This window comes from Oryctolagus cuniculus, chromosome 1, assembly GCF_964237555.1.
Source record: "Oryctolagus cuniculus chromosome 1, mOryCun1.1, whole genome shotgun sequence".
NCBI classification, from domain to species: Eukaryota; Metazoa; Chordata; class Mammalia; order Lagomorpha; family Leporidae; genus Oryctolagus; species Oryctolagus cuniculus.
Window position 1 is genome coordinate 74,160,853 of NC_091432.1, and position 27,633 is coordinate 74,188,485.

Consider the following 27,633-nt stretch of genomic DNA (forward strand, 5'->3'; position numbering starts at 1 on the left):
GGGAGGATGATTGACGGAGCCGCTCAGTGGCTGGGGGACTGCAGAGGGAGGGACAAAAAGGGGACGATTGAGCTTCCGCCTTAAACTGGTTGGGTTGGGCCTCGGGGACAGCTTTCCCCAGGCCTATTGGCTTCCCAGAAGAGGTTGTTATGGAAACAAATGACCGAACAGTCCTTTATGAATCAGCCAATGAGAAGGGCCGTCTTTTCCACCGCACCTCTGAACCGTAGGTGTTGCGAAAGCCCGGGTTGGGGCCCGAGAAGAAGGAGGTGCCAGGACGTCCTGCGGAAGGGCCGAGGGCGGGGCTTGTGACGTTCCCCGACGAGCCAATCACGCAAGGTTTTTTCAACGGCCCCGCCCTTCTACCGCACATTTCCCCTCCCCTAGCTCATTTCGCACGACGCAGCGGTTGGGAACACAGACATTTTCGGAGCTGGAGCTGCCGCTGCCGCCGCCATTTTGTGTCTGGAGAAAGAAGCTTCTTTGGCGGCTGGAAGTGGACGCAGATCACCCGTGAGACGGCGGCGTTTCATTCCCGAGGTTCCCCCTGTGTCGTCCCCCAACCCCCCTCCGCGGTCAGCATGTGGTGAAGCCGGAGCCGCGAGAGACCCGGGGAGAGGAAGAGGAGTCGGAAGGGAGGCGGGGTGTCGAGTGCGGCTTCAGCTTCAGCTGCGGCGGACCTCGGAGGGGGGCCCGGCGCAATGTCAGAGCAGACGCCGGCCGAGGCCGGTGCTGCAGGGGCCCGGGAGGACGCCTGTCGGGATTATCAGTCATCGCTCGAAGACCTGACCTTCAATAGCAAACCGCACATCAATATGCTGACCATTCTAGCCGAGGAGAACCTGCCCTTCGCCAAGGAGATCGTCTCTCTCATCGAGGCCCAAACCGCCAAGGTTTTTATACACCCCGCAGCCTCCTATTCTTCTAATACTCCCTGATTTTAGTGTCAGCCTCATCCCAGGTCTCGCTTCCATCCGAAGGGGGACGGTGTTCCTCCTCTCCAACCCCCCCACCCCCCTTTCCAACTCAGGCTCGGTCTTTGGCCCGGGTTTCGAGCGTGGGCCTCTTGCGGGGAGGGAGCGGGGAGGATAAAGGGTGGAGCCCCACTTCCGCTCACCAACTCCCTATTTAGGCCACCGCATTGTATATCCGGACACACACACGCTTGACTAGAGCCCTTTGGGGTGGGGGAAGACTTAAAGGCAGTTTCTGGTTTGGGGGAAGAGTTAAAACAAGCCATTTTTTAAGTCCCTGGGAAGGTGGGGGAGTGGTTCTCGCATTTCTCCCCCCACCCCATACCCTTTTGGGTGATTGTGTTCTGTGGGTTGGAAGGAGGTGAAGGGGGACCTGGGAGCGAGCTGTTGAAGGGTGGGAAGAGGGAATTGGCCCCGAGTGGAGCAGCCGCCTGTTAGGAGCCCAACATGGCGCCTGAAAAGCACATGATGCGAAAGGGAAGAGAGAAGAATCCATTCCCTGCCAGCCAGGCAGCTGCTCACACCCGTCAGCCCCATTTTGGGGTGGGGGCGGCTAGATAAAACTTTATGCTCCTATTGGAGGGTGTAGTTTGCCCCAAAATACGGGAAACTGGGTTGAGGGTGGGGTTTGGGTGGGGGAGGAGATCTTATCCAACCTGTAGGTGGAGAACTGGCCCAGTGGGTAACAAGTACTTGCAGTTTCTCAGAAAAGTTCAGCCCCTCCTCCTCTTCCTTTTCTACTTCTCTCCCTTCCCTGATAGTGAAGGCGTGCTTTTCTTCACCCCTTGTCGAAGTGGTCCTCTGCCACCTTATATTTCCCTGTAGTCCTCCTCTTCTGTGGATTAATGTGGGAGCGATATGTCATTTAAGTAAAGTTACTGTTAAATTTAGTTATAATGAATTTTAATAGCGTCCCAGTACTACGTTTAAGTTATTTTTCAAGCTTGTATTTACGGTTTAGTTTTTTTAGTTGTTAGTGATTGCAATGATCAGGATGAGCCTCCTTTTAGCAGAGTGAACCCCTTTTACAAGGCCACTTTAACAACAACCACCAATATATTGTTTAGAGGCGGTTTCTGTCTAGTGTAAAACTGAGTGGTCTGACTCTAATAAATGGTTTTGAAATGTGTGACTGGTATTATAAAATTTGTGAATAAAACATATAAAATATGTATTTGTCTTTTTTATTTACCTTTGTAAGGTGTAGAATTTGTTTCCAAGACTTATTTTTATCTACGTGGTTGTGTGTTTTAAACAAAAGTCTTAAAGTGACTTGGGTTCATTCTTCTTTAGGTTCCATCCACTCTTTTGGGTAAATCTGTTCACAAGGTACACGGTTTCAGGTGGTCCTGTCATACGTTAATTTAAAGAGAAAAAAAAGGAAGGTTTTTCTTATGGGCTCAACAAGTTTCATGCTCAGCCTGACAGCTAAAAATACAAGCCTTCATTCACCTTTTCCTGTGAATGTCTGTGAAACAGCTGTTCTTTTCTTTTTTTTTTTTTTTTTAAAGTATGAGACTTAAAAAAGGAAACATTCCTCATACTCAACATCCTTTTTATTGATACCACGAACATACTGGACATAAAAACTTAGTTTTTGCCTTGTCGCGGGCTTAACTTGACATGCCTTTTTGAAAAAACAGCACTTGGCATTTTTAAGGAAAAAAAAACATTGTTTTTTTAAAAAATCAGTTTGTATTTTGGGTGTTAATATTCCACAGTGCAGTTCAGGTTGCCAATCAAAGAACAGCTTCCTTGCTGATTTTTAATGGATCCAGAAGACCTTCAAGAACTGAAAACTAAATGCTGAATATAGTGATCACATAAAACTTGTTTTTGTATATCGGTACACAGAGTGGTGAAAATAGATGGACTATTTTGCTGGTAAAAGCGGAGTTTTTTTGGGCACACATTTCCTGGTTATTTTTGTAAAGCCAGATTGAGGGAAAGATGTAAAAGTCACTTTGGGGGAACTGTCTTAATCTGGGTTGGGGTTGAAGGGTGAGGGGAGGGTTTTCTGTCATTTGGTAGCAAACTGGCTCGCTTTTTGTTTCTGGAGGTGAATGTTTGTGTCCTTAATCTTTTAGCATCTCAGCATTACTAAACTTAGGGATTCACACTTAATTTGACTTCTCCCATAAGGCAGCAGTAGCAAAAATGATTATTACATATAATGACTTCACTTGTACAATAAAAAATTAGTCTGCTGAACAGATTTCGGTGTTAAAGAGATCCTGTTTATCTTCATAATGACTAAAAGGGTATAAAACATGACGTGGTAAGGTAAAGACACAGCCTAAAGCATTTGACATGTTGGTACTTAATGTAGTTTACCCACATGCAGTGGCCTTGTGAACCCTTTTATTAGTACCTTAAAAAGAGTTTCTCATACGAAGTTTTTCAAAGGTTTCATTAGCCAACTTTGGTTGTAAAGGTGTTAACAGAAGCAAGAGCATTTCCACACACTTGTATGGGCAATTCGTTTGTGAAATAAGGCATTGTGTACTCCAGAACTGTGAGCCTACCCTAGCTACAGGTAGCTATGGGGAAGTGTTTTTCAGGGTTTCTATACATGGGGTGGGTAAATAGGGATAACCTAGATTTGCCTTTTTTTTTTTTTTTTTTTCCCTCCAAATCATGGTTGCTCCTGTGGAGTCAGAGTTAACAGTGTATTTGGTGTGTACTAATGTTCCTCAACAAGTCTGTGAACCTGCTGATGCTTCCTGGAAGCTTGCTGTGCCTTCTAAAAGCCGGTGATGGTTAGGCACTGCAGTTGAACTGGGGCAACATTTCACTACACTGGCTCTGCACAAATATAGAACCCCTGGTTTGTGCATGTCAGAGGACAAATATTTCGACGGAGTCCATGCTGTGAAGAAAACCTCCAGAACAAATCCTGCTTTCCAGAGTCAAGTTCAACCTGCTTTACATGACTCAGCTGCTGCTTCATCCAGTTTTTCTTGTATCAGTAAACTTGCACCTTCCTGCATGTTCATGTGCAAGTGTATTGACTTCATTTGTGTATTTAATTTCTTTGTTCATTTGGATTATAGAGAAGTAATCCTAATGATTTTACAGGTAACAAAAGCTTCATAGATTTTAACATAAAAATCTGTGGAAATAAGAGTTTGTACCAGAGGACAAAAACCTTCATGGAATCTGGACACACCATTATAAATTAATATGAGAAGCTAACACTTGGATTAAGTGAAATAATTTTTCCTCTTTTTTTTTTTTTTTTTTGGTTACTTATAAAGGCCTTTTTAAAAATCACATACACCTGGAATCCCATTGAGTGCTAAATGAGTGTACTAGAGATTATGATTTTTCTTCCTGGTAATTCTGAGCTTTTATATGCTCACTTAAAGATCGTTGTAAGAGAATTGAACATCTAAGTTTCATAAAAGTTATTATCAACTCAAAAATAATTTAGTGCCAGCAGAAATAGAGGTCTGTATTGTAAAACTCCCTTTTAAAAGTAATTCTTTGGTGGCAGTTCATAATACTAAACTTATCAGTTTCTTTTTATTCAGGCTCCTTCCTCAGAAAAGCTTCCTGTTATGTACCTTATGGATTCTATCGTGAAAAACGTTGGAAGAGAGTATCTCACTGCCTTTACTAAAAATCTAGTTGCAACATTTATTTGTGTGTTTGAAAAGGTATATATGCATTTAGAAACATTTTACTTTTTTAAAAGAATATGTTCCTGATTAAATAAATACTTACCTTGTGTTGGGTTTTCTTGGGTGGTGAAGTGTTTTATTTTCTTGAACATTTATTGTCAAACAATGGCTTAAGGTTTTATGTTAGGTTTTAAAAACTGTAGGATTTTTACATTATCCAAGAATAGATTTGCTTTTTAGAATTGTGATTTTTTTTTTAATTGGATTTTCTTCATTTGGTTGAAGATGTCTTTCATCACTAGAATATGGGTGAAAAGATGATACTATAAACAGTACTTCAAAGTTCATCGTCTAAATTTTTGGAGTTAGGATGCTCATTATTCCTAACTGGAGGTAAACAAAAGCTTAATCCTCCAGTGTGTCTCACTTCATGATTACCCAGATTTTTTTTTTTTCTGGAAATAGTTTCTTTTTGTTACTTTAAGTGTTTATGTGAATGTTGTAGGTGTGTATAACTGGTGGACTGGTTAATTGCTTTGGGTTATGTTTGAAATACTTTTCCTTTCTTTAGTGTTCAGAAGGAAGACTTGTTAGTTTCCATGCTAGAGATTGTAAATTCCTTTCATAACATTGTATCTGGTAGTTTGGTGTTAATACAGTATTATGTTGAGGAAGACAGAATTTGCTGAGGTAATTCTCTGCTTGGCAGGCTCTTTAAACACCCAGCAAAAGGGCATTTAAAAGATACTTAGGTTTTATGTTGCATTGTAATAAATAATTGGTAGCAGTTTTATTTTTTTAGTAGATGTGTCTGTTGTATATGGAGAAATTTTAATAGTTGTTAGATTTGTAAAATTGGATTTTTTTGGGGAAAACTTAAGTATTTTACTCATTCACGGGAAGAGAAAATGTGAAGTTAGTTGCTAGGGTAATTTTTTTTTAAGTTCTTATGAAAAAATACAGAAGAATATGGTAAGCTGTGTTTCAGATAGCATTAGTATTGTAGACTTGCTAAATACTGCTTATCTGAGACTAGTCAAGGAGAAACCAACTTTTTATTATCGAAGTTGGAAGAGTTGAACTAACCTCTTGGTTTAGTTTCAGTATGTTCAAATTCATTTGAGTATTTGGTAGCATTCCTTTTCTGAATCTGAGCATCAAAACTACAGTTGGTAAAAATGACCTTATAGTAAGTATATTATTTTCTAAAGACATGAATGTAGCTAAGCTTTTATTGTTCTAAAGTTAAAAATCTGAGTTTTCTCGAGTACTTTGTCTTACTGATGGCTTATTTAATATGTTTATTACACTCATTGCAATATGAGCAGATAAGTTAGATAAAATGAAAGCTCATCAGTGGTTAAGATTTTGTGAATTCTAATTAAAATACCTTCCATAGCACAAAATAGCTTGTTTAGATACCAACCTTGTATATTGCTGAAGGTTGGTGAAAATGTTTTGTCTTAATTTCAACTTGTACTATGTACATTTTAAGAATTTAAGCTGTCTAGCCATTTTTTAATTTTGTAATTTTCGGAGTTAAGAGTAACAAAAGATAAAAGATTTGCCTAGTTATTTGCATGAGGACTAGGTAATAATGACTTGTTTTTGAAGGAGGACAGATTTTCTTGGTTATATGTTTTCAAATGGGAAGTGCAGTTCCTTATGTGAAATAGAACGGAGGTTTATGTACTTTTATTAATTAATATATAAAATGTTCTATAGTAACTTAACAAGCCATAGAATTGTTCTGTTTTCCTAGGTGGATGAAAATACTAGAAAAAGTTTATTTAAATTACGTTCCACATGGGATGAAATATTCCCTTTGAAGAAACTTTATGCCCTGGATGTCAGAGTTAATTCATTAGATCCTGCTTGGCCTATTAAACCTCTGCCCCCCAATGTGAATACATCTAGCATCCATGTGAATCCTAAATTTTTAAATAAATCGGTAAGTTTTAATATGGATGATTTATACTGATAATTTTAACTGTCAGATTTTAACTTCTTTAAAACCGCTTGCCAGAAAGCAAAAGTAGAATACTTTGTATTGAATCAATTCAGTTTGGATAAAAGAGTATTTAAAAAAGTTTTATTTGAAAGTATATTTGTCTTAGTTATTGTGTAACATCTATTTTGGGTTTTAGGTTCCTGGAATTTTCTATGTGCATTAGAAAACATGATTGGCTGTTTAAGATTTTGGATGGTATTGAGCTAAGCCATTTTTAGTTACCCCTTTGTCACCTTTTAATTGTGATAAATTTTTCTCAACAAATTATTTTTTCTTATAGCCGGAGGAACCTTCAACACCTGGCACCGTGGTCAGCTCCCCCAGCATCTCTACTCCTCCAATTGTTCCTGATATACAAAAGAATCTCACTCAGGAACAACTAATAAGACAGCAGTTACTGGCAAAACAAAAACAGTTGTTAGAACTTCAGCAGAAAAAGCTGGAGCTTGAGCTAGAGCAAGCTAAGGCACAATTGGTAAGTGGAAGATTGGCTATTTTACCTATTTTAAACCTGTTTTCCAGATTACCTTAGTTATCTTTTTCATTTCTGTTTATTTTAAAATTATGATGTATTCATGAGACCACATTTTAATATTTGTATTGTAAAATTCACTTGATTATAAACTAAGTGATTTCTTCCAAATAGCTTTCTTTTTTCCTTCAATGTACATATTTATGGAGTACAGGGTGATGTTTCAACACCTGAATATAGCATGATCAAATCAGGATAATTAGCATTTCTGTCTTATCATTTCTTTGTGTTTGGAGACTTAGTACTTCTCTCTTCTAGTTCTTTATAAAACGTTAAATATTTTGCTACTAAATTGCTAATTTATGAGATAGCATTTTAGTTTTGTCTAGTGATTATATTAAGTGGATTTACTATTTCAATCCCAAGATAATAGGCTTAATGTGGTAGATTTTTTTTCTTACTCTATTGTTTCATGAACTTAGACCTTATGAACAGAAATCAGTCTAGAGAGGCTACAAAAGAAAGACCATCACAATTAAGGAGACCAGGAAAATTATGTATTCCTATGCATGATTGGCTTACTTAGCATCTGATTTTATTTGAGATTGAGGAAGCATAGGAAGGCAGATTTTTTTCAAAAAAATTTATTATATGAAAGCTTTATTTATTTATTTATTTATTTATTTATTTATTTTGTGATCTTCCATCAGCTGGTTCACTCCCCAAATGTCTTCAACAGCCAGTGCTGGGCCAGACTAAAGTCAGGAGCCGCATGGGTGGCAGGGACTCAAGTACTTGAGCTTCCATCTGCTGCCTTCCAGGTGCATTAGTAGGAAGCTGAATTGGCAGCAGGGGTAGAGACCTGATTTGATTCCAGGTATTCTGATATTGGATGTGAGTTTCTTAAGTTCAGCATAATCTGCACCACAATGCCCACTCCAGAGCAGAATTTTATAAGTTTACTAGCTGCCACTTTGGGAGGAACCAAATTTTATGACAGATTTTTAGCTGAAATGACTCCTATGCAGTTGCAGTATAGTGATTTTGTAGTATCTTTCAGTTTCATCTTTCTGGAATCCTGATTAGGCTGAGGGAAGATGTTTGTTTTCATTCTATCTAGATGGTATAAAACTCCATAGAGCTACTAAGAAGTAACAGACCTCTTGAGTATATAGAATTCTCTCCATTTTTTTTTTTTTTTTTTTTTGACAGGCAGAGTAGACAGAGAGAGAGACAGAGAGAAAGGTCTTCCTTTTGCCGTTGGTTCACCCTCCAATGGCCGCCATGCCTGGCGCGCTGCGGCCAGTGCACCGCGCTGATCCGAAGGCAGGAGCCAGGTGCTTCTCCTGGTCTCCCATGAGGTGCAGGGCCCAAGCACTTGGGCCATCCTCCACTGCCTTCCCGGGCCACAGCAGAGAGCTGGCCTGGAAGAGGGGCAACTGGGAAAGAATCTGGCGCCCCGACCGGGACTAGAACCTGGTGTGCCGGCCCCGCTAGGTGGAGGATTAGCCTATTGAGCCGTGGCGCCGGCTGTGACCTCCAATTTTTAAGAAAAAACAAAAATTACTTATTTGAAAGGCAGAGTTATAGAGGGAGAGATGGAGAGTTTCCAGAAGCCAGGAGCCTGGAACTCCATCTGGATTTCCCATGTCGGTGGTAGGGACCCAAGTACCTGGGTCATCATCTACTACTTTCTCAGACACACTGGATTGGAAGTGGAGAACCCAGGACTCGAACTAACGCTTTTATATATGTGTGTATAGGTACATATATATATATGATGCTGGTTTGCAGACAGTGGTTTAACCTGCTGCACCACAACTCTGGCCCCTGTGATCTACACAAAAACACTAGAAATATATAATATAAATGTAATATTGAGTAGGTTAATTTATTGAATAAAATATTCTTTAGTTTTTAATTTCTTGACAGTCTGCATGTTTTACATTTCAACATGAATATTTATGTTGTATTTCAGGCAGTTTCTCTTAGTGTTCAGCAGGAGACATCCAATTTAGGTCCTGGATCTGCATCAACCAAATTACATGTTTCACAAATTCCGCCTATGGCAGTCAAAGTTCCCCATCAGGTTCCTGTGCAACCTGAGAAAAGCCGTCCAGGTCCATCCCAAATTCAGGATTTGAAAGGCACTAACCGGGATCCCCGCCTTAACAGGATGAGCCAACATTCCTCTCATGGGAAAGATCAAAGTCACAGGAAAGAATTTCTAATGAACACATTGAACCAGTCTGATATTAAGACAAGTAAAACTGTATCCTTGGAGAAAAACTCATCCAAGCAAGAAAAAAGTAAATCAGGTGAAAAAATAACAAAGAAAGAACTTGACCAATTAGATTCTAAATCCAAATCTAAATCTAAATCACCATCACCTTTGAAAAACAAATTCTCACATACAAAAGACTTGAAAAATCAAGAATCTGAAAGTGTAAGGTTGTCTGATATGAACAAGAGAGATCCAAGATTAAAAAAACATCTTCAGGATAAGACTGATGGCAAAGATGATGATGGAAAAGATAAGAGAAAAACTGCAGAAAAAAAGGATAAAGATGAGCACACAAAATCGTCTGAACACAGGCTGGTTGGAAGTAGAAATAAAATCATAAATGGTATTGTACAAAAACAGGATGCAATAACAGATGAATCGGAAAAACAGGGGACAAAACCAGGGAGATCTAGTACTAGAAAGCGATCAAGGTCAAGATCCCCTAAATCTCGGTCACCAATTATACATTCACCAAAGAGAAGAGATAGACGGTCACCCAAACGAAGGCAAAGGAGTATGTCTCCAACTTCAACACCTAAAGCTGGAAAAATTCGCCAATCAGGAGTTAAACAGTCACATATGGAAGAGTTTACGCCACCTTCCAGGGAAGAAAGAAATGCTAAGAGAAGTACCAAACAGGATGTTCGTGATCCGAGGCGGATGAAAAAGACTGAAGAAGAACGACCACAAGAAAATGTAAATCAGCATTCTACAAAGTCAGGCGCTGAACCAAAAGAGAATATAGAAAATTGGCAAAGTTCCAAGTCTACCAAAAGATGGAAATCTGGTTGGGAAGAAAATAAAAGGTATGATAACATTTTAAGTCAAGTAGAATAATGAATACATTTTAAAAGTTTGCATTAATTTACGAATTGGAAATTATTGGGTATTGTGATAGTGCTTTATTTTTGGATCTAAACAACCCTATGAGATAAATAGCATTAATATTCTTATTTTACAGAAAATGAAATGTAGAAAGGTTAATCTACGAATACATGCATCAATCACAAATATGATGTCCTGACATCATATCTTGTGCTCTTACTTATTTAATTAGTTCATAATAATTTCATAGTTACGTATATCCATTTTAGTCAGATTCTTTGAAAAGCATCCCTAAAGGTGGTCCTGAATATATATTTTTAAATATATTGATGTAACATTTTGCTTTTTGTAATTTCAGCTTGCAACAGGGTGATGAACATAGTAAATCTCCTCATCTAAGGCATAGGGAGAGCTGGTCAAGCACTAAAGGGATCTTGTCACCTCGAGCCCCAAAGCAACAGCATCGATTAAGTGTAGATGCTAATCTTCAGATTCCTAAAGAGTTAACTCTTGCAAGCAAAAGAGAGTTACTTCAAAAGGTATTTACCGTGATTAATACCTTGTCATTATTCTCTAATTTTTGTGAGTCCTCTTTATATTTAAAATACTTAATTTCCTTTTATCACCTCTGTGCAGACGAGTGAACGTTTAGCATCGGGTGAAATTACTCAGGATGAGTTCCTTGTTGTTGTGCATCAAATTCGACAGCTATTTCAGTATCAAGAAGGTAAACATAGATGCAATGTACGGGATAGTCCTACAGAAGAAAATAAAGGTGGATTAAAAAAGAAACCTCTCTTATCTGATGCTGAATTAACCTACTATGAACATAAAGCAAAACTGAAAAGGACACAGGTTCAGCATTCATTTCCAAGACTTGATCTCTTAGATCCTGATATTTTTGACTACCCTTTGACTGATGCCTTGTTGTCTGGAATAGAATGTGAGCCATCCAAAAGTAAACATGCAAGTAGAAATAGTGGAGCACAGTTTGACAGAAAAGAACAATTTAGTGAAAGAGCAAGACGTCTTTCTCCTATATCTGGGAGTCGTACTTATGCTGAGAATCTTTCACCCCATGAGGGCCGGAGAAGACATGACGAGCAAGTCTCTGCTAAAGGTAGAAAAAGTTAAATCAGATTATGCTTATTGAATCACACAACAGTGAAGGGAAAATGAACCAGCTAAGTGGGGATGGATTTTTTTTTATGCCTGTTCAGACTACCTGTTTTTTGTTGATTTTGTTTTTCCTTCTAAGGAAAGGGAAGGGAAGGGAGCTGATGTTTATGTGAGGTCATTTGTGTGTCAGGTAGTGTTCTCATTATATGTAATTTAATCCCTAAAATTCAATGAATATATATTATTCCCATTTTATAGATAGGAAACAAAACCAAAGAGGTTAAATAACTTGCTCTGAAAGTTAATTAGTAATTAGTAAATTGACAGGATGGGAATTTTTTTAAACCCAGGTTTGTCTGACTCTACAGGGCATCTTCTTATCTAGTACTTGATCCGGTCTTTCTGCCCCCCTCCCTCTAGTATAGTGAGCTGTACTTATCTTTGGGTAAACATTTACATGAATATTGAAAGATTTTAAGACAATTTGATATAAATTCAAGTTGAGTAAAAGCATATTTTCTTTTTAAAAGGTGTACGAGAAGAGCAGAGATCTCCATTCAATGATCGTTTTCCACTTAAGCGACCTAGATATGAAGATTCAGATAAACCGTTTGTAGATAGCCCAGCATCAAGATTTGCGGGCCTTGATACAAATCAGCGACTTACGGCCTTGGCTGAAGACAGACCATTATTTGACGGACCTAGTAGGCCATCGGTAACCAGAGATGGTCCAACCAAGATGATTTTTGAAGGACCTAATAAATTAAGCCCTAGAATTGATGGACCTCCTACACCAGGTTCTCTTCGGTTTGATGGGTCACCAGGACAAATGGGGGGAGGAGGCCCTTTGAGATTTGAAGGTCCACAAGGTCAGCTAGGAGGTGGATGTCCTTTGAGATTTGAAGGTCCTCCAGGACCAGTAGGGGCACCTCTGAGGTTTGAGGGGCCAATTGGTCAAGCAGGAGGTGGTGGTTTTAGGTTTGAAGGTTCGCCTGGTCTGAGATTTGAGGGATCCGCAGGTGGTTTGCGATTTGAAGGACCAGGAGGCCAGCCTGTGGGTGCTCTCAGATTTGAGGGGCATCGTGGTCAACCTGTGGGAGGAATAAGGTTTGAGGGACCTCATGGTCAGCCTGTGGGTGGGCTTAGATTTGATAGTCCCCGAGGTCAGCCTGTAGGTGGACTTAGGTTTGAGGGGGGTCATGGTCCAGCTGGGGCTGCCATCAGGTTTGATGGACCTCATGGTCAGCCAGGAGGTGGGATCAGATTTGAGGGCCCTTTGCTACAGCAAGGAGTTGGATTGAGGTTTGAGGGCCCCCATGGTCAGTCAGTGGGTGGTCTGAGATTTGAAGGACAACATAATCAACTTGGTGGGAACCTTAGGTTTGAGGGTCCACATGGTCAACCAGGGGTTGGGATCAGGTTTGAAGGTCCTTTAGTTCAACAAGGAGGTGGAATGAGGTTTGAGGGTCCTTCTGTACCAGGAGGTGGCCTGAGAATTGAAGGTCCTTTGGGTCAAGGTGGTCCAAGATTTGAAGGTTGTCATGCTTTAAGGTATGATGGACAGCCAGGTCAGCCATCACTCTTGCCACGAATTGATGGATTACATGGTCAGCCGGGTCCTAGGTTTGAAAGAACTCCTGGTCAGCCAGGCCCACAGAGGTTTGATGGACCACCTGGACAGCAGATACAACCAAGATTTGATGGTGTACCTCCAAGATTTGATGGTCCACAACACCAGCAGGCATCAAGGTTTGATATTCCTCTTGGTCTTCAAGGCGCACGATTTGACAATCATCCTTCACAAAGGCTTGAATCAGTGTCTTTCAATCAGACTGGTCCGTATAATGATCCACCGGGCAGTGCTTTTAATGCTCCATCCCAAGGACTGCAGTTCCAGAGACATGAACAAATATTTGATTCACCTCAAGGACCAAATTTTAATGGACCACATGGCCCTGGAAACCAGAATTTCTCAAATCCCCTTAACAGACCTGGACACTATTTTGATGAAAAGAATCTTCAGAGTTCTCAGTTTGGAAACTTTGGCAATTTACCTGGCCCAATAACAGTAGGAAATATTCAGGCCTCTCAGCAGGTAAGCTTGTTGTAGTTACTCTGAAATTATATGATGTGCAGATAAGTTACCTTTTTTAATATTTCTGTTATTTGAGGTAGGTATTCAAGAGATACCTTATAGTACACATTGAAAGGGAGTTTTTAATATATTCCAGAACCTCACATACTAGGGAAGTGAGATGAGAGTTTTCTGAGGATGAAATTTACAGTTTAAAATTGCTTTTAGCTTTTCCAGGATCTAGAGAAACATTGTACAATCTTTATTTCTGTGACACACACATATTCTTTTTGTTTGTTTATTTTTGTTGTGTTTTATGACTGAGGTACTATATAACTATGGATGTTTCATAGACCTCTGCTGCATTAGGCAACTGATAAGCCATGATTTACTTTTAACCCATTAGTTCCAAGTTTTCAATTCTGCCTATATTTCAACTACTTCAACATAATATTTATTTCAAAGTTATGATGAGTGCCATATTTGCTCCATTTAAGTTTTTGTAGTTACCCACTTAGGATGGTGGTACATAGTGGGTTAAAATAACCATACAGCTGATTTCTTAGACTGTCCTTTGACCAAGAATTTCCTTAGCCTGAGTTAATTAGGAAAATCAGATTATCTACAATTCATTTTTAGTCCTTTCTTCCTACTTTCCACCATTTTTCCAGCCACTTCAGTTAAATACAATTGTTTGATATTAATGTCAACACAGCATTAGACTTCTATCCAATGGTTTAAACAAATAATTGGGCTGCGTACTTAAAAGTTACGTTATTTTTTGGCCTTGCAAGAAATAATAGGATTTTTTTTAAAGATTTATTTATTTGAGAGGTAGAGTTACAGAGAGAGAGGGGTCTTAACATTTGCTGGTTCACTCCCCAGTTGGCCATTCCAGAGCTGTGCCTATCCAAAGCCAGGAGCCAGGAGTTTCTTCCAGGTCTCCCACATGGGTGCAGGGGCCCAAGAATTTGGGCCATCTGCTGCTGCTTTCCCAGGCCATAGCAGAAAGCTGAATTGGAAGTGGAGCAGCCGGGACTAGAACTGCTGCCTAAATGGGATGCCAGCACTGCAGGCAGCAGCTTTACCTATTATGCCACAGTGCCAGCCCCTAGTTGTTTTTTTTTTTTTTTTTTTTTTTAAGTATTTGAAAGGCAGAGAGAGAGCCCAAGAGCGAGAGCAAGAGTACTCCCTCTGTTCATTTATTCCCCAAATGCTTGGAAAAAGCTAGAGCTGGGCTTAGACTGAAGCCAAGGGTTATGCCAAACCAGGCTCAAGGAACTCTATTCTTGTCTCCCAGTGGTTGGTAGGAAACCCAAGTACCTGGGCCATCATGAGTTGCCTTCCAGGCACTTTAGCAGTCTGAATTGGAAGTGCAGAATTGCCCAGACTCAAACTGGCACTCTGATGGGAGGTAAAGGTATCCCATTTGGCAGTTTAACCTGCTGTGCCATAAGGCCTGCCTTGTAATTGTTACTGACAGATAACTCTGGAGTGGAATTTGATGTATTTAGTCCTGTTCCTGCATTACACAGAGTTGATGGGGTTTTTATTAGGAATATACACCATTGAAAATTCACATGGATGTAAATGAAAAGGCTTGCTTATAAATGGACATTTATTTACATAGCAGCTTTCCTTTAGGAAACAGATACCATATTAAATGCCAGTGCAGTTTTTATTTTTTAACATTCTCTTTGACATCTTTTACAATTTTGTTCTCTATTTATAATCATATCCAAAGATAATTAAGGCCAAGCAGGATGGTCATCTGGAGTTCAGATTGCTAATCAGCAGGTTTTTAACATTGGTGGAAAGAGGTCAAAGGTCAGAAGTTTTGGCTAACTAGCTGTCATGATTGTGTGCAGGTCACATTGCTGAGTGTCAGTTCTTCAGTTTTAACTTAGGGGAAGGCACTAGCAAGGAAAGGGACTTGTAAGGTCACATTACTAGTTTGTGACTATCTTATGTTTACATGATATATTAAACTTTTCAAAGAAGTTTGATCCCTTTCTCAGTTCATTGTAACTCTGGAACTAATAGGCAGTATTGTTCCTTTTTGTGAAAGTCCTATAAGTGAAGTGAACCAGTCAAGTTATCTTTTTTAAGTCTTTATTATTGCAGAAGTCAGGCCTAATGGCATTTGTGGGTATTTTTATGAGGTTAGAATGTTAAAGTTTTATTTAAAATATATAAAGGATAGTCTTAAAATAAATTTTATTTTAAAGGTTCTGACTGGTGTTGGTCAGCCAGTAGCATTTGGTCAAGGACAACAATTTTTACCAGTTCATCCACAAAATCCTGGAGCATTTGTTCAGAATCCCTCAGGTAATGTATTTTATGAACATTACATTGTTCAAAAGACAACTGTTGTTTTTGTTGCATAGCTAACTTTGTTAGTTTTATAAAATATTAATTTGAAAGGGCATATTCAGTTTAGATAAATTTAGTCTGGCTGAAAATGGTTTTGTTCTTTTCCAGAGCTTTACATTGTTGATTATAATCATACCCTGTACACAGGGTATGGTTAACTAGGACTTGTAGATCATAAAAAGAGGGAAGGAACTTCATTGGGTGGAAGCTGCGTGATGAGGACTTGGTGTGACATTTGTATTGATAGAACAAAATAAATGATAAATGTCAGAAATCTCAATTATTTGATATTTTGAGTTTTTCTATGTGTGCTATCGTCCAGTAAACATTTATTAAGTGATTACTGGGGCACTGCCTTATAAAATTGATTAATTTATCTGTCTTCATGGGCACTCAAATAGAAAAAAACCCCAAAAACCTGATTTTTCTGCCAAGTCCTCTAATATGCACCTTGTTACCATGAGATGAGAAATAACTATTACTAGATATGGGGACTTAAAAATGATTTTTAGTTTTAATATGTGTTAAATGGGAAGTGTATAAATTATGAAAATGTCATATAACTGCAAAGCTAACTAACTAATTGAGAACTAGCCCAACCAAATAGTAATACTTTATTTATTAATTTACTTTTTTAAAGATTTATTTATTTGCTTGAAAGGCAGAGTTACAGAGAGGGAGTGAGAAGGAGAGGGAGGGGTCTTCCATCCGCTGGTTCACTCCCAGGTGGCAGCAGTGGCCGGCTTCACTGATCCGAAGCCAGGAGCTTTTTCTGGGTTTCCCATGTGGGTACAGGGGTCCAAGCACTTGGGCCATCTTAACACTGCTTTCCCAGGCCATAGCAGAGGGTTGGATTGGAAGTGGAACAGCCAGGACTTGAACCAGCACGCATATGGGATGCTGGGACTGCAAGTGGTAGCTTTACCTGCTTCTTCACAGCTCCGGCCCCTATTTGTTACGTTTAAAGATTTATTGATTTGTTTGGAAATCAGAGTTAAAGGGGGAGACACAGAGAGAGATTTTCCATAGACTAGTTCATTCCCCGGATGGCCTCAACAGCCAGGGCTGGACCAGGCCAAAGTGAGGAACCAGGAGCCAGGAGCTTCATCCAGGTCTCCCATGTGGATGACTGACTGGGGCCCAAGTATTTGGGCCATCTTTTGCTGTTTTTCCCATGACATTAGCAGGGAGCTGGATCAGAAGTGTAGCAGCTGGAACTCGAACCTGTACCCATATGTGATGCCAACGTTGCAGGTGGCGGCTTCATCCACCATGCTACAAAGCCAGTCCCTGATACTTGCTGTAATTTCTGAAACATTAAAAAAACCCATTTTCAGAAACATGTATTAGTGTAGCATTACATTATTATGCACAAATTTAGAGAGTTTTCCAAAACTTCTGAAGTAGGGAAGTCCTAGCCATAATCTTTTTCATGGATTAGTTCTTAAATTGTTTCGGCATGAAAAATGTAACAAACTTGAAAGCTTTTTGTCTTTAAAAGTGGGTGGAATCTAGGCTTAACTTATTTTTTATGTTTTTGTTTGTAATGAAAGAATCAATGGGATAGTACATGCAAAATGCTCTAATTTGTAAAGTGCTACATTGATGTGTTTTTGTTTAGAAACCAACCATTTTTTCTTGTTGAGTAGAGGATTTGTTCTGTTGGGATTCTTGGCATGAGATAATGTGCAAAAATGACAGATTTCCTTTTTGCTTTTACAACCTTGAGTTATGTGTATATGGTAGGCTTAGCAGTGTCACAAAGGTAATCACATTTTATTACCCTGGGTTGTTGTCTTCAAGCTTTACTTATTCTTAAAAGAAGTATGAATAGTCTTTAGTGTGCTTTTCCTAACTTTAAAAAAAGAAAAGATTTAGTTTATTTGAGAGACGGAATTACAGAGAGAGGTAGAGACAGAGAGAGTCTTCCATTCGCTGGTTCACTCTCCAAATGGCCCCAATGGCTGGAGCTGAGCCAATCTGAAGCCAGGAGCTTCTTCCGGGTCTCTTACATGGATGCAGGGGCCCAAGCACTTGGACATCCTCCACTGTTTTCCCAGGCACATCAGCAGGGAGCTGAATCGGAAGTGGAGCAGCCAGGATTCGAACGGTGCCCGTGTGGGATGCCAGTGATGCAGGCTGGGATTTTAACCCACTGCACCACAGCACCAGCCCCTCCTAACTTCTTCCAAGGTTCCTTGATCATTTGTTTTTTCTTTTTAACTTAACAAATATTATATATAATAACAAACACCTCAGTCATTAACAACCTTAGGAAGGAACTAATCTTATAGGAAAGTGGGGCAAAAATAAATTACTTAATCATGTCACACAACTAAAATGGAAATTTGTAGCTAGAATCTCAGGAGTCCTCTTCCATACTCTTTTTTTTTTTTTTTTTTTTTTTTTTTTTTTTGACAGGCAGAGTGGATAGTGAGAGAGAGAGAGACAGAGAGGTCTTCCTTTTGCCGTTGGTTCACCCTCCAAAGGCTGCCACGATCTGCACCGCGCTGATCCAAAGGCAGGAGCCAGGTGCTTCTCCTGGTCTCCCATGGGGTGCAGGGCCCAAGGACTTGGGCCATCCTCTACTGCACTCCCTGGCCACAGCAGAGAGCTGGCCTGGAAGAGGGGCAGCCGGGACAGAATCTGGCGCCCCAACCGGGACTAGAACCCGGTGTGCCGGCGCCGCCAGGCGAAGGATTAGCCTAGTGAGCCGCGGCGCCGGCCCTCTTCCATACTCTTGATTATTAAACTTGGCTGCTTCTAGACATGAGAATAGCTAATAATTTTGATAGAATGTAATTGTTAAACCATTGTGCAAAACGCTGTTACAGTTTATTGAATGTTGGGGTTGTGTTATTTATTGATACATTAATTTGACCAGACATTAATTAACCTACCATGTCTAAGGCACTGTGGAGAATATACATTAGTTAAGGGTAAGGATTATGTATACTGTGCATATAAATTGAATTTCTGTCATTAAGAAGAATTTTTAGAGGTTTAGAACTTTTTTTTCTGGAGGTGCATGAGAGGCATAATAGTGTGATATATGTTAAAAGATTGTTTTCATAATTCAGTTAAAGAATCATGGTTATTAGACTAGTGCTTGGTAAAAATAGGAAATTGGATTGATTCTTTACCAGTAGTTTAAGGAAAATAATGAAAAGATTGTTAACTTGTCTCATTTTTGCAAATTCCTGAATCTTCAGTAACCCAACATCTGTTTGGCAGTAGCCTGAGCTGCTTTGCTTTGCAAGGGCAGAATTTAGCAAAGGTCATAGAGGCAGGTACACTCTAAGTTTCCTGGCTCATCTTGCTCAATTCTTTTGGATAGTCATATCAGGGGTCAGTGGAGTCAGGTATATTTCCATTTTAGCTTTGGTTTGCTTTTCTCCCCTAGAAATCAATGCTAAGAGTAGATATATTTTTGGCTGGCACTGCGGCTCACTTGGCTAATCCTCCGCCTGTGGCACCGGCACCCCGGGTTCTAGTCCTGGTTGCTCCTCTTCCAGTCTAGTTCTCTGCTGTGGCCCGGGAAGGCAGTGGAGGATGGCCCAAGTGCTTGGGCCCTGCACACCCGAATGGGAGACCAGGAGGAAACACCTGGCTCCTGGCTTTGGATCAGCGCAGCACGATGGTCGTGGCAGCCATTTTGGGGGTGAACCAATGGAAGGAAGACCTTTCTCTCTAACTCTGCCTGTCAAAAAAAAAAAAAAAAAAAAAAAGATATATTTTTGACCTATACAAAATGACTTTTTCCAGTGTGATTAGAAGATGAGAAACAGATAATTAGGTAGAAAGTTGGGTGTGGATTGATTCATAGAAAGGAACTTGAGGCTTTCTGTCTTGTATCCTGCTTTCCTTCCATATTTTTTTTTTTTTAAGGTTTCTATGTATTTTCAAAGCAGAGTTACAGAGAAAGAGGGAGAGGGAGAGAGAGAGAGACAGATCTTTCATCCATTGGTTCAATCCCTAAATGGCTGCAACATCTGGGCCTGGATCAAGCCAAAGCAGGAGCCTAGAACTCCATCCAGGTCTCTCACATTTGTGGCACGGGCCCAAACACTGGCCATTTTCCACTGCCTTTCCAGGCACATTATCAAGGAGTTAGATAAGAAATGGAGCACTACAGACTTAAACCAGTGCTCATTTGGGATGCTGGCATCACAGGTGGTGGCTTAACCTGCTGTGCCACAGTGTTGGTGCCTACCCTTCTTTGTCATGAATATAGTTAGATAAAAGTGGACAATACTGGTTTTTTAGATAATGTATATGTGAAGTTTCGCTGTTTTTTGTTGTTTTCTTTGGTATTCTTGGATGTATTTTCAGTGGTGAAATCTTCTGACCTAACTGAACAGTTAATTTGAGGAACTTTTGCAGTAATTAAACTCATTATTAATAAGAGTTTGGCATTTATTGTTGGTGAGAGACTATGAAAAATGCATAGTATAATTTGATCTTTAAGATATTTAACTTTAAGGATTTTTTTTTAAAGGAGCTCTTCCTAAGGCATATCCTGATAATCATCTCAGTCAGGTGGATGTAAATGAATTATTTTCAAAACTGCTAAAAACAGGAATTCTCAAATTGTCCCAGCCTGACTCAGCTACAACACGTAAGTATGGTTTTATACTTCCATGTACACAAAGCTTCATTTAGTTATGGAATTGTATGATGTGATACAGTAAGTTGTGATACTGATACTTTCTGTAATATTTGAATTCTTAGGTATACCTTTTATTTTTTGAAAATTAATACAATAGTTCATTATGAAGGTCTTCCAAAATTTTCAAAGATTAAACTGTTACCTATATAGTATACATATATTTGTTTATGTATATATATTTTATAAATATTTGTTTCAATTAACTGACATTCCTGAAAATATTATGTGCAGATTTTATTATGTGCAGATAGTTTGCTATTTACTCTGTTAATTTAGTATTTGCAAATAAATTGAATGCTGGTTCAATAAGGTTTCATGATGATTGACTTTTGAGATCAGACATAACAAAATAAAGGATGTGTTAGGTTTCTTGGCTAGTAAACATCAGATCAGAAGCAGTGAATAGACTAGGTGGGTTTCTCTGTATGCTTATAACACTAAAGTGTTCCTTTATAAACAATGCATGAAGAAAGGTATTAAGAAATTTGTATGTGTTTTCTCAACTGAAGAAGTAAATGAAGTGGCTGCTCAGCCTCCCCCTGAAGAGGAGGAAGATCAAAATGAAGATCAAGATGTTCCAGATCTCACTAATTTTACTATTGAAGAGTTGAAACAGTATGTAATTTTCATTAAGATAAAATGGACAGTTATTATTTGTAATGCTATTTCATTTTGTTCCTTTTACTGTTCTAAAACTTAGGAAGCCTATATTTTTAATATTTTATATGTTTATGATAAACTATCCATATCATAATATTTAGGAAACCTTTTTTTTTTTTTAAAGATTTATTTATGTATTTATTTGAAAGGCCAAGTGACAGCGAGAGATAAGGGGATCTTTCATCTGCTGGTTCCCTTCCCAAATGGTTGCAACAGTCTGATCTGGGTCCAGCTAAGGCTAGGAGCCTGTAGTCCATTCTGGTCTCCCATGTAGGTGACAGGGGCCCAAGAACTTGGGCCATTTTTTTTTCCTGCCTTCCCTGAGCACATAATTAGCAGGAATCTGGATGAGCAGTGGAATAGGTATGACAAAATAGGTACTCTAGTATGTAATGCCAAGAGTTGTAAGCCGTGGTGAGCCACAATGCTGGCATTAGGAAACCACTTTTAAATTCCTTTTAAAAACAGGCCTTCTGCACAAGTACTTAGGCCAAAAGGCTACCTCAACATTTTCATTTTTATCTCTGATGCAGAATATAGAAGAAGTTTAAATACTAGGTATTGATAATTATCTCTTTTAATCCTTTCTCTCTAATCTAGCATTAAAGTTTTTTTTCAAAACCTTTCATTTTCTAAGTAATGTATTTTCATTGGGAAAATTAGAAGATACAGTCAGCCTTCTGTATCTAGGTTCTGCACCTGAAGATTCAATTAGCTGTAGATCAAAAGTATTTTGGGGGAAAAAAGGCATCTTTACTCAACATGTATACTTTTTTTTTTTACCCCTATCGTTATTCCCCAAACAATAGAGTATAACAGCTACTTTTATAGCATTTATATTGCGTTAGGAGGTATTAAGTAAGTGATCTAAGAGATGATTTAAAATACATGGGAGGATGTGACAAGGTTACATGCAAATACTACACCATTCTATTCAATTTTTTTAATTTATTTTTCCTCCCAAAGAAACCTTTTATTTAAGGCATACAGACTTTATACTACATCATTTTAAAGATTTATTTATTTATTTGAAAGGGAGAGCCAGAGAGAGAGAGAGATCTTTTGTCCTGTATAGTTTATTCCCCAAGTGGCCAGGGCTGGGTCAGGTGAAAGCCAAGAGCCTGGAACTCCATCTGGGTCTCCCATGTTGGTGGCAGAGTCCCAAGCTCCTGGAACATCTGCTGCTTTCCCAGGTTTACTAACAGGGAAGCAGATCAGAAGTTTTAGCTGTTTTACTGTCTTTATTTAGCAGTAATACTGTAACTACCTATTTGTTTGTTGGAATGCAGAGTACCAGTGTTTGTACTTGGCTTTATTCAACTGTGTGTTATTTATTTATTCTTCAGGGAGTTAAGAACTGCCCTGCTTGCTCATTCATTTGGTTTGTTTACATATTCCAAAATAGGGAGCCCAGAATTTTAAAAATTAACTATTGTTGGCCACAGTTTACTGTTGGTCTTCTAATCTTTTTTTTTTAGTTATCTATACTTACCTTATTTCTTTGATGCCTTTTTTGTTTGTTTGTTTTTAAGATCAGAAGGGAGCAGTTGAATCCAAAGATCTAGAAAAGTGAAATCTTAACTATTCTGCTGTGTCCACCTTGATTCTGACTACAGGCTAAGGATAGGCCAGGTGTTTGTTAACCTTGTCACTAGTACAGGGTCATTGCATTTTTAGGTCAAAGGAAATAAGTAAGCCACATTTATCAATATAGAAGATATGTTTTTTTCTAAAATTTACTAGTTTTAAAATTCACCAAAGTTAAAGAGGATCAGTGTTACTATTAGAGAATAATGTTTATTTTTGGGTACTGTAGCCACTCAGCAGTTGGCTTCACTGTTATATTTGTAGTTGTTTATTAAAAGCCATTAAATCATGTTATCAAAACCCAAGATTTTGTTTTCTTCAAAATAGACGTTATGACAGTGTTATAAATCGGCTGTACACTGGTATTCAGTGTTATTCTTGTGGAATGAGGTTTACAACATCACAGACAGATGTATATGCAGATCACCTGGACTGGCATTACCGGCAAAATAGAACTGAGAAGGATGTGAGCAGAAAAGTCACTCATAGACGTTGGTACTACAGTTTAACAGTAAGTAATCTATTTGCCTTTGAACTGTCTTTTAAGGCTTAAATTATGTCATTCTAAAAGTATAAGTGTAAATAATTGCTAGGAGCTAATTTAAGCTTTCTGAATAAAATTTTACCTCTAGGGTATCATTTTTTAAATAAAGGAATTTTGAAGAGTATTTGATTTTCATTGAAACTAGAAGTACACAAGCTTTTTCTTTTCTTTTTTTAAAAAGATATATTTATTTATTTGAAAGAGTTACAGAGAGAAAGGGAGAGAGAAATCTTCCATCTGCTGGTTCAATCCCCAGTGGCTGCATGGAGCTGGACTGGGCCAGGCCAAAGCCAGGAGCTTCTTCCCAGTCTCCCACATGGGTGGCAGGGACCCAAGCACTTGGGCCATCTTAGGCTGCTTTTTCCAGGCCATTAGCAGGGAACTGGATTGGAAGTGGAGCAACTGGGACAAGAGCCAGTGCCCATATGGGATGCTGTTGCAGGTGGTAGCTTTAAAGACTTGCCAGCCACAATAATGGCCCCACACAAACTCTTTCTAAAAGTTATGAAATTCCAAGGCTCTGTGACTGATTATTATTATAGAAAATTGTACATGATATTTCTCTTAAATTAGTAGTTATAACTGGAGTTAATGGAAAATTAGTATCTTAATTGTTCATTAGTTGCTAAATGTTGTCTATTATTCTGTTAGTTATGGGGCTGAAAGAGAAAGTCCAGTTTTAAATAATCACTTTTGGAGCATATCCTACCAGAATGCACCCTTACCTATAAAAAGCATTATATTGAAGCTGTGCTGTAAAATTTACAAATGAAAACATTTAAAAACATGAATTCTTTTTAAGGACTGGATAGAATTTGAGGAAATAGCTGATCTAGAAGAACGTGCAAAGAGCCAGTTTTTTGAAAAAGTCCATGAAGAGGTTGTGCTCAAAACTCAGGAGGCTGCTAAAGAAAAGGAATTTCAAAGTGTACCTGCTGGACCAGCTGGAGCAGTTGAGGTTAGAGAAGAATGTTTACATTTTCTCCCTTTGGGTGTGTCTTTCACTTTTTTCAATAAATAATCATAAAAACATCAGTTTATTTACATCCCTCATATTTTAAGATTTCCTTTACGCTTACTCTATTTGTAATTTAGCTTTTGAGTTTTATAACCATCGTGGTTAGATATTAGCAGTGACTAACAGCAGTGAAATGTTAACTTGAAGGTTGGCAGATTATTAAAATTTCATTAATATCTGTAGAATGCTCTTAAATTCCTCACTCAACAGAATGTTTATATATATTTACTTAATGGGATTGTGTTCTGTCATGTAAATTTTATTTTATGTGATTTTGTTTTAGAGCTGTGAAATCTGTCAAGAACAATTTGAACAATACTGGGATGAAGAAGAGGAGGAATGGCACTTAAAAAATGCTATTAGAGTAGATGGAAAGGTAATTGTGACTTTTACTCTGTAAGGAAGTAGTAAGATTGAATTTTTTTGTTGGGATAGGTCACTACTTTGAAAGGCTCATAATTGTTTCTGGTGTTTGGTCTTAAAAGGGTACTGGACTTTAGAGTCAAGAAATGTTTGAGTTGGAAAGGATCTTAGCAGTCACATACACACACATATACACATGAGATTGCATATACACACATATAAATATATATGTGATTGCATAGTAAATGATAGACCCAGGTCTGAGTCTTATGAATCTATATAACCACAATATTTTGATTCTCAATTCATATTTCATAATCAAAATTGAAAACAAACCATGTTAGGCTAGATTTTGATTTTCAGTTTGTATTTCATCATCAAAATTGTAAACAAACCATGTTAAGCTAGATACTTAAATGTATAAAACAAGTTTAGAGAATCAGTTTCTCAAACTCTTTATTCACAAGGGTGAAAATTTTATCTATTTTGGTGAACAAATGGTTTTTGTCACCTTTTCAGATTGTCTTACTAATTTAATAACAGAAATCATATCAAATAGCCATTACAAATGAATATGCATTTGAAGTTATTTTTCTTTTTCTTCAGATTTATCATCCATCATGTTATGAAGATTATCAAAATGTAAGTTGTTTACTGTGTTTATTCTCATTTACATGTCTTCAATTATTTCTTGCATCAGAGATGCTTTTAATCTTTTTAATATATTGATCCATTTTTTGTGTTTTGATGTAGCATTTAGGTTGTTCAGTAAATACTGGTGCTAGATAGGACTGATATACATGAATGGGTCATTTTCTATGAAATGCAAACAGTTTAAATTTTGAAATCAGTATCATTCCTTGTGTTCTAGGCACTTAAATCTTGATATCTTTTACTAGACTGTTAATAGACACAGAAAAATGTGAGGTAAACTGAAGATGAGAAGGCTCATGATAGGATAGGTTTCTATAGCTATGGTTTATTTTTTTAATATACTCTATCCAGGAATGAATTTTAAATGAAAATGACCACATGCATGCAATCTGAAAGACACCAATCTCGGCCTTTAAATTCACACATGAAGATGTATTTAAAGGTTGTGGTTTCTTAGGATGTTTTGGTGGTCTGTAGGCATTTAAAAAAATCCTCAGTAGAAGTAAGGCATTTGGCCTGGTGGTCAAGATACCCACATCCTGCACTGGAGTTGCCTGGGTTCCATTCCTGAATCTGGCTTTTGGTTCCTGCTTTCTACCAGTGAAGAGGAGGCAGGAAGCATTAGCTCCATTGATTGGGTTCCTGCAGCCCACATGGGGAGACTGGGAATGCATTCCTGGCTCTTGGCTCCAACCCCAACCCAGCCCTGGTCATCTAGCCTAGGCCATGTAGGGATTTGGAAATGTACCAATGAATGGAGCTCTCTGTCATTGTGCCTGTCTCTAAAGTCACAAAAACCCTAGGGTTACCATCTACGTAGGGATTATAGAAGTATGTCTAATCATGGCGTGTATCTGTCCTTAACTCATTGCTGAGTATGGCTGCCTTTATGGCAAGTTTTGTGGGAGAGCAGGTATTTCAATTGCATCTGGTTTTTATGTTCTTTGCCTTTACAAGGATCCTATAGCTTGTCATTTAATGTGATTTTTAACTTTCATTAGTACTAATAGGGTTTTTCATTTTGTAGACATCTTCATTTGATTGTACACCATCTCCCAGCAAGACACCAGTTGAAAACCCATTGAACATTATGTTGAACATTGTCAAAAACGAGTTGCAGGAACCCTGTGAAAGTCCCAAAGTTAAGGAAGAACAAATTGATACCCCACCAGCTTGTACAGAGGAAAGCATAGCAACACCCACTGAAATTAAAACAGAAAATGATACAGTCGAGTCCGTTTAAATAAAATGAGAAAGGTATGTTTTTCTTTTTTAAAAAAAAAAGCTGCTGTTGGATCTAGAAGGTGAAGAATTTTTTTATGTATATATAGACATAAATCTATATAAATTGTCTAGCTGAGGCAGGGCCTTCAGCTATCATTTGGTTAATAAATACATTTTAGTATTTGCATTTCCTACTGCCTGCACAGTTTCAGGTGCTTGTTGTGTGAAAGTTCTGTAGATGTGTGCAAATTTAACAAAATGAAATTGTATGTGTAAAAATGTACGATTTTCACTTGTGAAACTGTAAATTATAAATAAAAAATATTTTTGCTATTCATGGAGTGTAATATTTATGCACACCATCAAATAAAGACAGTGTTTCTGTACTTTTTATTGGGTGAAAATGGAATTGAACAGCAACCTCAACATAAGATTCTTTTCTAAGTAGCTTCCCATGATTAAAGCAGCAAAGTCTGAAGTTTTATCTTTCAAAAGGGGGTTGTGAGAGAGCACTGAAGGACTTTGCTCACAGAAAAGCCAGATTTGAAAATTTTAAAAAACCAGAGCATATTTGTATATATACATACCTGTATATATATATCTCCAGCTTAGAGAACCATCCAGATGTCCATTTTTGGAGATATCTAATGAAGCAACTTTTATTCTTGAACATGGACACTGATGTCATCAAATGATTAACATATATTTAAGTACTAAAGGTGATTTTTTTTTAAAAGATGTTTTTCAAATTGTCAAACGATTTAATGCAGATGAACATATTTCTATTTTAAGTTACAGGAAAATCTGTAAGAGCATTCATTTCAAACCTGGTTAATTTTTTCCTTTGTTGGTTTTGACTGAAGTAGATGGATACCATGAGATGTTAATATTCATACATGTAATAAATAGAATGATGAAGAAACTTCCTGCTTGTATTTCTTTATTTTTGAGTGGATTTAGAATGTGACATTTTCTTATGTTTTCCTTTTGTATCTGTTCTTTAAAACGTGACTGCGGTACCTGCCAGGCAGATTATTGGCAGGTACTAAGAGACTTTCTATATGTATTTTTCTATTGCACAACCAAACATGGTAGATGGTATTCCTAACTTTACAGATGACACATACTTAGAAAGTTATTTAAAACTGGCTTCTCATTT

General features: G+C 38.2%; 1 protein-coding gene across 2 annotated transcripts; it reads left to right on the forward strand.

Annotated features, from left to right (window-relative positions):
* The first annotated feature begins 388 nt into the window (after nt 1-388).
* PCF11 (PCF11 cleavage and polyadenylation factor subunit) lies at nt 389-27,396 on the forward strand. Of its 2 annotated transcripts, none has more exons than XM_008263303.4 (16): nt 389-893; nt 4,508-4,633; nt 6,360-6,548; nt 6,889-7,083; nt 9,059-10,170; nt 10,548-10,728; nt 10,826-11,309; nt 11,839-13,403; nt 15,611-15,710; nt 20,254-20,373; nt 20,934-21,039; nt 22,999-23,182; nt 24,018-24,173; nt 24,517-24,609; nt 25,203-25,238; nt 26,278-27,396. In XM_008263303.4, the coding sequence occupies exons 1-16, from the start codon at nt 702-704 to the stop codon at nt 26,491-26,493; spliced, it is 5,055 nt and encodes a 1,684-aa protein (XP_008261525.1). In that variant the 5' UTR covers nt 389-701; the 3' UTR covers nt 26,494-27,396. The 2 variants fall into 2 exon arrangements, with proteins under 2 accessions (XP_008261525.1, XP_002708710.1); XM_002708664.5 differs by having other exon boundaries at nt 10,826-10,916.
* The last annotated feature ends 237 nt before the right edge of the window (nt 27,397-27,633 follow it).